The 15,740-nt window shown below is 41.3% G+C and overlaps 1 protein-coding gene across 1 annotated transcript; it reads right to left on the bottom strand.

The window, feature by feature from the left end:
• Positions 1-5,497: 5,497 nt before the first annotated feature.
• On the bottom strand, positions 5,498-6,566 carry rprml (reprimo-like). The gene has a single exon (XM_049561361.1). It carries the CDS (start codon positions 6,193-6,195, stop codon positions 5,860-5,862), a length of 336 nt encoding a protein of 111 aa, XP_049417318.1. The 5' UTR covers positions 6,196-6,566; the 3' UTR covers positions 5,498-5,859.
• Positions 6,567-15,740: the final 9,174 nt, after the last annotated feature.

The following is a 15,740-nucleotide window of genomic DNA, read 5'->3' as shown; positions in this document are numbered from 1 at the left end:
TCATACCTATTGAGACGTATCCCAAGTCATACCACTTTCTAATGTGTGTGTGTGTGTGTGTGTGTGGTTGGGTCAAAGGTAGACAGAGAAAAGTGTTTACATCCCCTCACCTGTGTGAGACATGAAATACTGTTTCCTTTCCTCGACTCCACTGCATGTATTATTATTGCTCCCTCCTTTGAATACAACACATCCCATTAGAAACAGATTGAATGGGGCTGAGAAAGGCCACTTTATCCTTGTGGGACCTGCAGCGGCATAGAAAACAGATCTTTTGTGTATCGTATCCCCCAATCAAAAATACTGAGGGAATTCAAAAAGGCTTTCACACACAGCGTCGCCTACACTGACAAATCTGTGTGTGTGTCAAACTTGTTTGGTGAAAAGCGAAGCACAACAAGAGACCTTCTGCCTTCACAATGATATATTAGGTATTTTCACTCAAAGCCACGCTTCTTGGAAGAGTTTTCTTTATTACAGCTAAGTGCTCCATGCCACTGCTGGTTTACTCACCATTATTTTTGTCGCTATTTCATGGCCAGAGCACGGCTCATTATTTTCCATGAGGTCTTTGTTGTAAAAGGTCAGTGGTGACGCTGCTTGATAAGCAAATGTACAGCAGCCTATGGAGCGAGAGCTTGAAACACTCCAAACCTGCACAACTGCTCGCATGTTGATTGGGGTGAAAGGTTAACATGTTTTTCCTGCACTGGCACTGCAACATTAGCCTGTTAATATCCTCTTTGCACATTTATTACAGTGAAGTACACCCAACTTTGCTAAGTAGTTCAACTTGTGGGCTAATAACTGTACATGACTTCCGAGCATACCATGATTATTGTGGATCATTCAAGTGGTGAAGAGAAGCACCATCGTGAGCACCATCCATGTGTCCACGACAGATTGTGGATACATGGGTGGTGCTCCATGCTAACTCTTAAGCATATGCTCAGTGATCGTGGGCGACTCGTTGTGCCTCTGAAGTGAGAAAATAAGAACTTTTAGTGCAAGATGGTGAGTAATTTTCATTGACATTCAGCCAAGTCAGGATAAATAACTTAAAAAGTGACTGTCACACAGAAGAATACACGAAAAATAATGTGATTTGAGCTGCTCAGTGAATTCTATTACTTGAATCAGCTTATAAAGAAACATTGGCTTCATTAGCAGCGATTCTCCATCAGCAATGTCTATTAAATTGCAGTTTTCAGCATCACTGCTCATAGTTGTGTGATGTTTATTTTGTGCAGTATAAAGCAGGTGTAGCACCATATTTTGGGCCCTATGCATAAGCAGTCTTCATCTTCTTCTGTCCTCTCCTCATCCTTCTCACTACCCTAAGCAACCATCATTTTCCTTGATCCCCGCACTTCCATCATTCTCTATCACACATTCTTGCTCGTATCTGCTACAAGGACAGACCAAGATAGAGGCATACAGGATTGATATTAACCTTCTAACCTGGTTATATCCTAATATAAAAAAGCAGTCTACTTGATGTTAGTGTTATTGAGCTCCTTTCAGCTGAGACTGCTACAAATGAATGCTTGGAATAACGTTTAGTTCCCACGATATGAGCTCACCTTGTCTCAAGTCCTTAGTAACATTAAGAGGAGATGATAAAGGACCTGCTGCTGCTCCACTCTCCGTGGCTGCCTCTGAAACTGGAAGCCATACGGTACATGTTAATGTTTACTCTTGCCATACAACATTGTTGCTATGATGCTATTTTCATTCATTCATCCTCTTGAGGGTCGCGGGGGGGCTGGAGCCTATCCCAGCTGACATCGGACGAGAGGCAGGGTACACCCTGGACAGGTCGCCAGACTATCGCAGGGCTGACACATAGAGACAGACAACCATTCACGCTCACATTCACACGTACGGTCACCAATTAACCTATCCCCAACCTGCATGTCTTTGGACTGTGGGAGGAAGCCGGAGTTCCCGGAGTAAACCCACGCTGCAAACTCCGCACAGAAGGGCTCCCTCCTGGGACTGAACCAGGGACCGTCTTGCTGTGAGGCGACAGTGCTAACCACTACATCACCGTGCCGCCCTGATATTAACTAAACCATTCTTAAACTGTCTTAGATGCGCTCACCTTTCCTTTGAAAGAAATCTCACAAAACTGTTTTCCCTCAGTTTGCTTTTGTTCCCTTTCTTTCTTTTCCTTTTTAAAGCCTCAATTTCTCTTTCTTGGGGAAAGACATGACAGTGTGTGTTGGTGCTCCAGCAGCACAAGCAGTAATTCATTTGGCTCTTGCTGTATTTAAAGGCGAATCCTAGTATAGGGGAGGATTAAACTGCCCTCAGGTCTGAGCTTAAGGCCCACTTCAGACCAAAACTTTGCATCAAGACGAGTTGAAACTTGCAACTACATGCAGTGCGCCGTCTGCAAAGCTCCGAAAACCTGACAGTTTACACCAACATGTGAGGCTTAAGATGATTAGAGGGCATTAACGTTCCTGTTTTTAAAATAAGTTTTCAGGCATAGATAAGCCCCATCAGGTTGACTGTATATGTCAGCATTGGCCTTGCAAAGTTCAGGGCTTTTCTACAACAGTAGGTGGCGTGTTGACCTATTTTTAATCCTTAAAATGCAGATTTTTGATGTAAAAATGTCTATATGAACACCAGCATTGATGCATTTCATCACATTACAGTCATGTCATTTAATTTACAGCTCATTAAAACATGTTCAAGCGTGCAGTACCTTTTAAGGGCTAAACATCAAATTTATTATTTTTGTTTACACCGATGTCACCACTGTTCTGCTGCAGAGAATGATGGATGCTTGCTGTTTTGCTTCCTTGGTTGCAGTCTTGCTGAAATGTCAGTGAGTGACATATCCACCCTGTTGCTGTCAGTTTCAGTCGATACATACATGGCCAGTGGGAACAGCTGCTGCAAGTATTTAACATTTGACACGCTGATCAAAGAAATATGCCAATTTATGAGTGGTTATTTCTGTAAGTCATCTTACGGCAACTTTTATAGCTGTGTTGATCCCGTCCGTGTGTTTTCTTGGCATTTTTCTGTTGCTGTTTTTCTTGTTGTGGCACAGAAAGGTGACATCCCGGTGACATTCTGACATCCCCGCCTACAAAGCTCTGATTGACTCAGTTGTTTATCCAACCTGGGAAACAGGCCTCAATGAGCACAATACCAGATATATTTACATAGGTTAAAAAAGTGGAGATGTGTGCAGCACAGGTCTGGAACTGGGCTAACTTCAGGCAGGGGAGCTGCTAGAAACTTTTCAGCCACCTGACAACAGCAAAACAACACACATATATAAACCCTGTTGTTCCAGGCCCTCTGTCATTCAGCCCCACTCTAACTGTACCCCCTCCTCAGCCGTTGTGTTGAGGCAATGCCTGATTTACTGTACAATATCTTTTTAAACTGAGTTTCTGTGCAACAAGTTAATAACTGAACGATTAATGTCTCTCCGAAAATAGCATGCATGCGTCCTTGTTTCCAACAAGTATTCACTGGTACATGAGAACAACACCAGAACAATTGTATTTATTTTTCCCTGGAGATACATTACAGACTGTAGAAGCAAAGGTGAGGCTTACAAAGGACTTGTCATAAACTGTCTTAATAGCAGCTCTCTTCACCAACATTACTACATTTATTGCAGTAGATAATTCAGCCTGACCTCTTAACCCCCTCTCAATATGAAATCTGGTATCTACAGTTTATATTTGAGTGAAATCACAGCCCTGCCATTTACAACAGTGCTTATAGTGTCCTGCTTCAACAGAAAATATAATGATCAGACTTTAAACATTAATCTTTGTAGGCATGAATGAATCATTCCTGCAACAATAATGCACTTCACACACAGGCTGCGCCATGTCAACATGTTTAAATACACAGTATTTTTCATATGCACACATAATGAGTGTTGTGTCTGTGTTCTCAGCTGTTAAAGACTAATTATCTAATGAGTTTTATTTATTCATGTTGTTTTTCTGAGATACTTGTGGTTGAGGTCAGAATTTGCCGGTCTGTTGCACATCAGTGTCCGATGTGTGCATGGTGAATAGGCACATGTGTGGATGCATGGGTGTGTTTGTAAGGATTCATCTACCCCAGCTCTCCTAACAAGTACTGAAATAATAATGAGAACAGTAGTTGCTTCTGAGTGGAGCACGAGAGAGAAGGAGGGGATGCAGATAGAGAGAAGAAATAGAAGTGAAATTGAACCAAAATGCTGAGCTGGACACAAAGGAAATCTAATATCTGACACATAATGACAGTTCCTGTGAGTTTTCTGTCTGGCTGAAATAAAAATTGGAAAGTTTCTTCTCTTGTGAAAGGAAAGGAAGATGTGCAGACACTGAGGGGCAGGAAGAGTCATGATATTTTAAAGCACATGGACAGTTGTGCTCTTTGTGTGACATACGTATGTGTCTCCTTCTCACATTTATGCTCTCCTTTACACACTTTTGACTGCACAAAAGAACGTGAGCGTTGAATGCCATGCTTTTACTCTTAAGATGCAGAGGAGGCTGCTGGGAAGTTAAGTGGTCAAGGCCAGCCTGAATGTTTCTTGATTGCAGCTGGTCACTGTGCAGAGAGATCAGATTAAATGCTATAAAGCCAATAAGAGCTTGGCGGCCTGTTGTCTATGAGATTGATAACTCAGCCTGGCCTCTCATCGCCTCTCTATATAAAGCCACAATAAATGCTGTGCTGCTTTAACTGAGTGCCTAAGTATTGAGTGTGATTGTATCATATCACTGCTTCAAAGTTCTATCTTCATTTGAAGCTATGTAAAATAACATTTCCTGTGTAGCTTCTTTAACATTTATAAAAAAATTACCCTATGAGTTTAAAAGTTCACCTACTATAGTGTGTTAATATATTCACTTGATGCTTCCATCTTGTGCTTATAGATCACATTAGAGAACACTGTCTGATTTGTTATGAGTTCAAAATGAAAAGGTTACACTGTGAGATTGGTAGACTGCTAATCCAGATCTATGTTGAAAGGCAAACACATTACTGTAAGAAAAATATCTCTGCAAACATTCGTGCTAATTAAAGATGACAAAGTCTAATGTGGTCATTTCAATGTTTAATTGCATGCTGCAATTTCAAGTTGTTGGGTTTTTTTTGGTACAAAATAATTCATGCAGCATCAGTGATTTAAAAAGTGCAAAACGGGTCCAAAAATCACTTTACATATCAATTAGCGAGCATGCCAAACAGGACCAGAAACACTCTATAAAGCTGTGACGGAGTTCCTTGAAAAACGTGCAAGATTTCATCAAGTATTTACCAAACGAGACCAAGAAAAATACTTTGTATAGAGAATACCCACATGTCCATCACGTCCACATTATACACTGGCAGACGTGGAACTATTAAGAATTCACAATCATGCTTTTTGACAGTTTTAAAAACATTCATTAACAATCATTTCAAATTTACAAAAAAAAAAAAGGAAAACTCAATGAACAAAAAAATGAGGTAACAGCTTGTAAACATTTTCGTCACTTAGTTCAAGTTGGCAACATTTAATTCAGTCAAAAGATTCAACAGATCGGCCCACGTGTAAACAATTTCCCGTGTTTTACGCACAAGCTTTACGCACGGACATTGGTCGCTGGACTACTTTCCTGTAGCCGTTTGTCGGAAGGAAATGTTAAGTTTTTGCATATCTTCTATCTCCTCACTAAGACACACACACACACACACACACACACACACACACACACACACACACAGAGCGTGTTTGAAAAGTACATGCAGATGCAGATCTTGACCTGCAGTAGAAAACGCGCACCAGATCCTCATACCGGATCTTCGCTCCACTTCTTCACAGTACCTGCTCTCCATGCTCTAGCTGAGCCCGATCATGACCGTCTCCACGTCTTTGGAGGGTCTCCGGTCCTTCACCAGGAAATTAATCATGCTCTCCGATTTGATCATCAGGTTGCACCCGAGGAAAAATATACCAAACACGACTGTGAGCGACAACACGCACAGGACCGCGATTTGCACCACACGCATGACGAAGAGTTTGCGCTCGTCTTGCACCAGCACCAGAGACCCTCCACCGTCGCCGGTCACTACGTTGTCGGTGCCATTACCGGAGTATGTCGCCAAAGTCCCGGCGAGGGTCTGACTCCCGTTAAACAGCGCGCCCTGGGTCACGTCGAAGAAGGAGACGTTCATGTTTCCTTGTGGGTTATTAACAAACAGACACGCGACTCCACTTGGCAGGCACACAGTCTCACCACAAAACCTGGACTCCGAGCAAAACTTTGCGTCATGTGACTGTTCACACAAAAATAAGAGGAAGAAACTCCAAAAAGAATTCGCTTTTTAGAGTCCAACTAAACGAGCCTCAGTGCGTAATGACCACATCCACATCACCGGAATGTGTTGAGTCAGAGAGCGTTGCCAGGTGCAGCCAAAAGTAAGTTTCTTCAACTCAAAGTCCACGTTTCTTTGACTTTAAGTTAGTCTTCTTGGACAGCGCGCAAGGTGCGAAACGTGTTTCCCTCCGTTGTAATAAGAGACAGTCCCTTTGCGTCTGTGTTCGCCTGCGAGCGCTTCTTTTGTGCCAAGTCTCTGGTGCGTTTTAAAGTGATGATGAGTTCCCCCTGGACCACACCACCACTCCTTACCAGGGGAGGTAGTCAGATAGCCTTAGATAATGCACTGCTCCTCTGATGTAGGAGATATAGACATAAATAAATGAGAAAACTCAATTTGAACGTGTATCATTCAGTCTGATTCTAATATTGACCTGATTTTCTTTTAAAATTAGTTTCTAATGCAAAATAAGAAATTGTCATCAGATGCACATTGAACTATCCCACGTTTCTTTTTATATCTATATTGAATAGTGCAGTAATACTGCTTAAAAATCAGGTGAATGTATTTCAAACAGGTGGCACTTCCCGTTAGCCTCTTAATTCAAGAGTAAAGAATGAGTGAGGCTAATTGACTTTTAAACGTGGACACTTTGAAGTGTGCTCCTCTGGTTCTGATGTAGCACTCATTTCTACCTATCAGTAACACCTGAAAGCCTCACCAATATTGACTCAGACATACATTAACTTTGAAGGCTTCTCATGAAAGTGATGAAAATCATTTAAAACCTGAAAACATTCAGTTTAATTAGGATCAAAAAATGTGTTGCAGATTGTCGTCTGTTACTTCAAGAGGTATTTATAGAGTTTAATGCCTGTTGCTGAGGGAACTGTCAATGTGACTTAGGGCCCCCCTGAGAGAGAGAGAGAGAGAGAGAGAGAGAGACCAATATAGGCACAGCGAGCTATAACTTAGAAATGAAGATATGAATTAATAATCTACGATTGAACCATGGCAAATATTTATCAGAAATATTGTCTCCCCTGCTTCCACTGCGCCTGCTGACTCCTTTCAGGCAGCGGCTCTAATGAAACCCCTGAAGAGTAGACTGTTCGTTATTTTTATTGCATGTGTTGCTCAAATGTCGCTTTGTCTTTCAGGTGTTGTGTGTAACTGCTGCAGCTGCCTGGGACACCGGTTTCCTAAAGTGGAGGTGGAACCCCTGCAGCCTTATCTGTGAAGAAATATGAGCCTTGGGTGAGCAAAGCATTATTGATTCTTATTACAATAATAGAGTATTCTTCTGTCTATATGAAGCTAATGGTATTCTCCCTCATCACTCACATCCTCCTGCATGCATAATGGGAGGTTTTATTGTATGAGGTCGGTACGGTATTGACAGGCTGCATCTGTTGAATAAAATATGTTGATATGTACAGTGCCGTAATGTGGCATTTATCTTTGAATGACCTTTTTGTTATTGGTGTAACAGTCTACATTAAACAGTATCATCTCTGTGTATCTCTGTCAGACTTTAAAGTAATAGCAGTGACTTTTAGATGAACTGCTTAAAACGTAGCTCTTTCTCTTAAGGTCAGCACTTAATTAGTCATAATGTCCTTCTACCTACACTTTAAAATAACTCCAGTGTTTTTATTATTAGATTTCTTATGAATATTTCAGCTGATTTCCATCCATACGTGAAACTTGTTTGAAAATTGTGACATGTCTGCAAGATTCTCCCTTTTTTTTTTTTCCTGATGACTAGAAGCAGATTTCTGCCAGACGTCACCACAGATTGCTACTAGATGGATGGATACTTGCCCAGTAGGTTTGAAAGTTGCCCAAGGAGGCCAGTTTGTGCAGCAGGGAAATGATCTGAGAGATACAGTATGATTTCCAGCGAATCTGTCCTGTGGTATTTAAAGCATTTCAAATTTAGGACAGAGCCATGGCAATGGAGACAACACTGGGCGGGGGGGCAAACCTTCCAGGGGGTCTGGAGGCACCTCCACCCCGCAAAATAATTTCCCTACTATATTATTTTTCATAAGTACAGCTATACAGTCTACTGACACTTGGGCTATCTGACAATTATAACATAATAAAGACATTAAGCTTATAAGCCCATAAGCTGTGTTCTGTTGGAGTATGGCAACACCACTTGGACAAAACACACACAGAACTGCAGTTTTTATAAAAAATTTCTGATTATGATTACATATACTAATGACTATTTCAGACAGCGGTGCGAGATTGCCTATTGTAGAGTAACAGTTTGAATATTGGGGAGGATGCCCCCCCTAAGGAAACCTAAAATCACAGAACTGAGGTAGTGTAATCAAATTGGAAACTACCCTGAATGTGCACCAATTTGATACTTATTATCTAATTACATCAGCAAAGGAGAGCAGGTGCTATAACTCCCCATACCGCTAATATAACGTAATTATATTGTATATGAACACACTCAAATGCTCGTTAAAAGACAGAGCAGAGAAACTGTATTTTCCTGTGTTAAGCCAATACCTCACTTGTCTTTATATCATGTGAAACTGAACAGCTACAATGAAGGATTTCAACAGGCTGATGGAAAAAACCACTCCCCAAGTCTTGTCTGCAGAAAATTAATCTGCTGTTTGTCTAAAAAACACAGGCCATGAAATCCAATTTGGGATGCTCCTGATGTCTGGGTAAGCAGCTTTCAGCCACCAACTGACAAGCTTGTGTACAAACAATGATTAGCTCCATCCACAAATACCTTTCATAAGCCCGGATGTGGTTTACTTTCAGATCATTTATTAATGGCTGATGACAGACGAACAAGGAGTATATTTTTTTGTCCATTTACAATAAGCCTGAGTAATCTCGTTAGCCTGCGGATTTGGTTCCCGGAAATTAATTGGCAGCATGTAAATCAAAGCTGTGCAATTTGATTCTGGTCTATTATTTATTGCGGGGTGATTATGGAAAGTAGCTTGTACTTACACTTCATCTCTCTGTCAATATGTAAATCCTCAGCTACAGTTAAAGCCCGGCGATGCTTCTCCGAGGCTTGAAAGTATAAAACTTCAAAGAATTTACAAATGAGGAGAAAGTGGCTGCAAAGTGGAGGAGGAGGGAACTTCAATGGACATGCTGCTCTTTTGAACTAATTACCACAATCTTTTTAAATTTGTCATGTCATTATTACATGTCCTCAAGAAGCTTCCCCTTTATGAAGCTTCATACACTGAGGAACCTGTTGCTGATTTATAGCGTCACACTCTTTGGAGGATCACTGGGGATTTGCTGCACATTTCATTGAAGCGGCGGTCACAGACGGAGACATGTATCTAACTGGTGCTATATGAAGCTATATTCTTATGAGGATGCATATAGACATGAATGTGAGTGTCTGACTTGTTCCTAAGCAACAGTAGACCTGTGAGCCCAGTGACAGATGGTTGGTGAAGTTATTTTGGTTTAGAGGAGAAGGAGAGGGAGGGAGCGATGAGGCGCCTGGACGGAGGAGAGAAGGGGGGAAGGGGGGCATGGGGGAGGGTTCCACTTAACATGAGGGAATTGGCAGCCTAGCAACACAAACTAAGTGAAGACATCCTTAGCAACAAGGAGGTGATGTTTGACCCCACCCAACCCCCCCTGCTCCTTACCCCTACATCCTTTTTGTCCGTGGTGCTGCCACAGAGCTGACGGGACTCAAAACAGACACACCCTTTCAAGCCCCTCGGGAAGCAGACTGTCCTCGCAACTTCCCTCTTTTTTGATTAACAGATTCCTCTCCTATTAGCCGATCAAAGCACCCACAGGACTGCGAGGGAGCCGCTGTGTCCCTGCGTGTGCTTGAAAGTGAGTGCAGTTATGTGCCAGGAAACACTAAGGCGGGTAAAGTGTGCATTAACAGAATGTGTTTTGGATATTAAATATGGATAGACCAAGTATCACGAGATGACGGAGAACGCTTGAGAGGCCGTGTTTTGATCCCGAGGGGCTTCCACCTTTGGGAGTCTTAATCACGCAGAGGTAAATACAGTCATTAATTACATACTGTTACAGATTGCCAGGACACAGTGTCACAGCAGAGTGGTACCCCACTCTAAGCAACCATCAGTCATTAAAGTTATTTTAAGGAGTTAATGACTTCATTACTTTGATTTGCAGGGGGATATTAGACTCAGTGTGTGTGTGTGTGTGTGTGTGTTCCTAGCGCTCCTCCTGCAGCATGTCTGTTCGAATGGCTGCTGAAAATCTGTTTGTTTGAGAAACAAATTACACATTTCATGAATCCAATTGAAGGAATTCCTCTCCTGTGTCTTATGCATCCCACCAGCCTCTACCTATTAACCTCATTTCCATTTAGACACATCTCAGTACTGCAGGCGACCATGGTGTGAATTGTCTTTTCTGCCCGTTCATTTGCCACATAAAGTCTTCTCTGTTCCTTCAACTTTCTTTCCAGCTGTCTCGGTTATACTTAACAGCAGGCCACATTAGACTTCCCACAGTTCTGAAATCTGGATGCACTTAAAAAAAAAACAACAACGGAAATGCACTCTTTCCATTTCTCTATTCCTCATGCATCCTCACTTATTTATTTATTTTGAATTTCTCCACACATCATCCAAGAGGGAAGCTGCAGCTCCAGAGGGACTAGAGGAGGGGAAGGCAGATCAGATAGAAAAACACCACAACACAAATACACATTGTCCCACGCCAGAGACCCTGGGGGTGCATTTTATGAGCCTGCCAACCCTTCACCTGCGGAAAAAACTCATATCCCCTCACTTGACCCTCACACACGCCAGTTAAACCAAACAAAGCAGAAAAGGGTAAGCCGGTTGTGGTTAACCAAACACTGATTTTGTCTGAGAGCGTTTTGATATTGGCTCCCTGTGACAGCACTCTCGGACTCAGTGAAAAGCTTAAAGGGCTCCAGATAGATCTGTACCACAGGTCAGGACCCTTCCATCCCCCTCTCCTCCTCCAGCCCTCGTCCTCGCTTCTTGTTTAGTCTTAATTGGCTGCCATCTGACCCAGTCTCTGGCTTTTTACGCAGGACAACCAACGCTATGCTCTCCCCAGAATGCCATTCTTCTCTGGGGGTGACCGTCACAGAGGGCTTTGGAGCCAATAGATCCAAATTGTTCAATACTGGAATGGGGGTTTGATCGGCTCCAGTGTATTACCTGCACCATCCACCCACACTGAGAGCCTAATGCCAGCAGAACAGTTGACTATTATAGCTTTTCTACTTATTTCTCTATTTTCGTCATTTCTTCTCGCGGCAATTCTTGGACACGGGTGGCAGTAACTTAGCAACAAGCCGGAGAATAAGAGCAGGGCACAGGGATAAAGATTCAATAAATGGACAAGTGCAGAGATAAGAAGCATTGTCTGCTTCTGCAAACCCCACCACGCACACACACATCACCGCCATCACACCCTTCCCAAAGTTCATTTCTGTAGGGCAATCTTAGATTTTATCCCATTTTCTGCCTCATTTTCTTTTTATGTCTTTTTTTTCTTGTTTTAGAAGCTGGTAAATTTCTGCATGCTCCATCATTCAGTGGAATGGGAAGAGGCTTTCTGTGGCGGGCACTTATCAAGTTCATAAATTTAGTGAGGAGGACTCAGAGCTTGGCTACCCTGTTTCAAGGGAATGTATATTACATAGCAATAGCTTCTGGCAAAGTCAGACCTTTTTAAAAAATCAAGAAATGACTACTGATCACAATCACCTACTGTGTATTTTATTTTATACATTATTTGCCCCACTAGGGGTCCTTCTCTCACAACTACACAACTTTGTGCTGGCTGTTTCAGGTCTTAATGTATGTTATTATTTAATATTCAGGGTTTCATGGCAGGTTTTCCAGTCTTGCCTTACACTCACATACTGTGCAGCTAATGCATTACCTGTTATATGCTGTGCTCATTTCAGTCCAGTAGAGGGCAGGGCAACATGCAAAGCATTTTATAGTTAACAGGATGTGGGTCCCATTCATCAGTTTTATTAGAGTAGCACTATGATAGTAATTTCAAATGAGCTGTATCTGTAATATGAACTACATGCAAAACAGCAACACTGTGCTGGCAGCAGTGTTGTGTCTTGACAAGGACTCTGTTTAAAATGGTCCTCACCTCCTGTAAGCCTATTTAATACCAGTGGCAAAGTTTCAGTATTTTAAATAAAACACTTCAATACTGATATTATGACAATATTGTAGGGTTGACTATTGGTGCTTTCTCAAAGTATTTAAACAATAAGATTTTGATAAATACGCATCAGTAATGTGGATATTATGACAAAGCAGGTAAAGGCTAATGACAGGACACCTAGAACAGTCTGGTAATTTCTGAAAGTTACACCACTACTGTAATGCAGGTTTTAAAAACCAGGGAAAGACAATACTTATGACATCCAAAATCTAAGACTATATCAAGATATAATATCAAAATATTGCCCAGCCCTATTTAATATTTAGTCCACCACTACACTACAAGTCCAGTTTTTTATTAGTGTATTATCACCTATAAATAAGAATAGTTGTGTTTTCGTTACTTTCGAATGAGCTTGTCATCTTCCACAGAGTCCGCCATGTTGTTTCTACAGTGGCCCACAGCGGACAAATCAAACACTGGCTCTAAAGCCCTGTTTCCACCAAAAACTTTTGGTATAGTACTGTTAGAACCAAAAATAACCCCTGAGGACATGTACCGAGGCCCTGGATCGTTTAGGGTTTCCACCCAGACAGTACTCTTAAATGTGGGCAGGGTTGTTGTCACTCACTGCTCCGTCCAGCTCTCACTGTATCTCCTCTTCTGCAGTGATACAGAGGGAAATCTGCACCGAGTTTATTGTCCACAGAACGGGGTTGCATGCCAACATTTTCTGAACAAAAAAGAACAGGCTGCAGTGAGAGTCTGTCTTAGTGGGATATTTTGAAATAGCAGGTTTGTGCATTTAGTCCTTGTCAGGCAAGAGAGAGTGCACCAGAACAATGCATCACTACGTTTATTTATTTATTTTTAATTGTGAGAATTCAAATATATGCCAGTCACATAATCTGGTTGAAATTAATATATATTTTCTAAATACCTGAAGATCCACTCATTACTAAAAATGTTTGTAATCCAAAAAGAGGTGGAGTCACGTCGTCAGCTCATGCATTGAGTAACATCACAAGTAAATGTTCCACCTTTAAAGTTGCCAGCAGTCAGCACAGCAAATTAAACTATTTTTTCTCTGACTCCAGCGGCTGGTAAAGGCAGCAAAAGATCCTTTCATTTTATAGTTATAGTTTATTAATGTATGTAAAACTTGCCACAGCATAAGCAGTAGATACATAACCTTCAAAACACAACTCAGTCCTGAGCAAGAGTGACAGTTCTTTAATGACCAATCAACAGACTGCAGTGTTTCTAGCTCCACCTTTTAGTACCGGATCAATGTCCTTGGTACCTCAACAGAGGGGTGATAAAAAAAAATGGGGATGGTGTGGAACAGTACCATCCACAATTTCTCACAATGGAAAAGGAAAAAAATGTGCACCAAATTAAACTAAACTGCTGATTGGTGGAAACTTGACTTATATAGGGCCATTCGCATTTTCATGTCGACCACCGTAGCTCTCCTACACACTTGGCCAGTGGAAAAGGTTTCAGTTCTACACCCTCACCACTAGATGGCACTAATTTCTACACACTGGACCTTTAAAAGAAACATTTGGTTCAGTATACTAACATGGTCAAATTTCTCTTCAGAAAACACAGTGATGGGGCATCAGTGGCTTAGTGGGTATAGCGGGCGGCAAGTGCCCCATGTACAAGGTTTTTGCAGTAGTCGCCCGGGTTCAAATCCAGCCTGTGGCCCCTTGCTGCATGTCATCCCCTCTCCCTCCCCTCCTTAATTTATCAATTCATTTATAAATGAATACATACTTGATTTTCATTGTGACTCTGTGTTCAACAGTCTCAGTTTGACTGATTCCTCTTATGTCTTTTTTAAAAACTTAAATACATCTATATCTGGAGACTAATGCCAAAACAGAGGACTGCCAAATTGTCACCATGCTGTACTTAAAGTGCTGTTAGTGAAACACAATGCAATGCTGGCATTTAGAATGAATTTCTTGTTTTTGTATTATTTTTCCCACCACACCTACTCCCAATTTGATGTTCAGCTTTCAGGCAAGGACAGAGTGTTTTTGGTGTTAGGGTTTTTTTTTTTTTTTTTTCAACATTTGGCTGTTAATTTTTGATGGAGATGACATGGCACTTCCTTCTTCAACTGTGTGTAGCTGCTTCATCATTTTTCCATTTTATGATGCCAACAATTGCTTTAGAGGATTGTAACTGCCACCACCACCTACATTACTCGGGTGTTGGCCACCTGAAATCAGTTTTAATTTTTTCCAGATTCCATATTTATTGTTTTAATTTTTCTGAATTCTGTATTTTACAATTTAAATACATTTTGTCATTAAAAATAGCTCTAAACATGCAGTGGGTGAATAGAATATCAACAATTCAATAAGAAATATTCAAACTTAAAAATTGAATTTCCCCTCGGGGATTAATAAAGTATATAAAATTTTTTTAAAAAAATGAAATTGAAACTTTAATTACCACCACACATTGTTGCGTTTTATTTAAGTGCTTCAATACAGTCATTAAACAAAACATTCCATCAGGGGCGTAAATATAGACAGCGCAGGCAGTGTGGCTGGGGCCTGCAGGGTGGGGGGGCCCTTGAGAATGATTTAGATTGCCACCATGCAACACATTCTCACTCTGACCTCATCGCATATTTCCACATCCAGGCACCCTGGATGCGTTTGTTGTTGACATACTGGAGGTTGTGTCAAGTTCTGCTTGTTATATGCATTGTCCTCTTTCAAAATGCACTTCCATTCTCACAGGAAATTTACTGTTTAAATATAGTCGCACTACGTCAGTACAACAATGACAACAACGTTGTTGTTTTTTCTTCCAACAACTAATACAGCTGAGTTTAAGCAACAAAAACACATGGTTAGATTTGGCTTTACAATCTTACAGGACACAAACGCCACTCTCCTGGGTAAAAGTCGGTGTTTGTTGGATCCATCCAATGTCCCCCTGCCCACCCTACTCAGACTTTCGCTGTTTTAACTTTTGTTCTTGTCCCGCCATTTTTTCCCCTGACACTGCCATGTGCCATTAACTATTATGTATAAACTATTCAATTAATTGAATAATTTCTCATTTTCTTTGATATTTTTGTCATATATAGGTATACAACGATGCTTGTTGGGTAACATATATGTTGATGTTGCCTAATATCAAGTCACTATTTGATCATGTGACAAGACGACATGATAAGGTTGCTAGCAGTCATGCCTTTTAAACATAAAAGCAGC

The sequence above is a fragment of the Epinephelus fuscoguttatus genome, linkage group LG19, assembly GCF_011397635.1.
Source record: "Epinephelus fuscoguttatus linkage group LG19, E.fuscoguttatus.final_Chr_v1".
NCBI lineage: Eukaryota > Metazoa > Chordata > Actinopteri > Perciformes > Serranidae > Epinephelus > Epinephelus fuscoguttatus.
The sequence above is the reverse complement of the archived record's forward strand: the minus strand, read 5'-3'. Positions and strand labels throughout refer to the sequence as shown.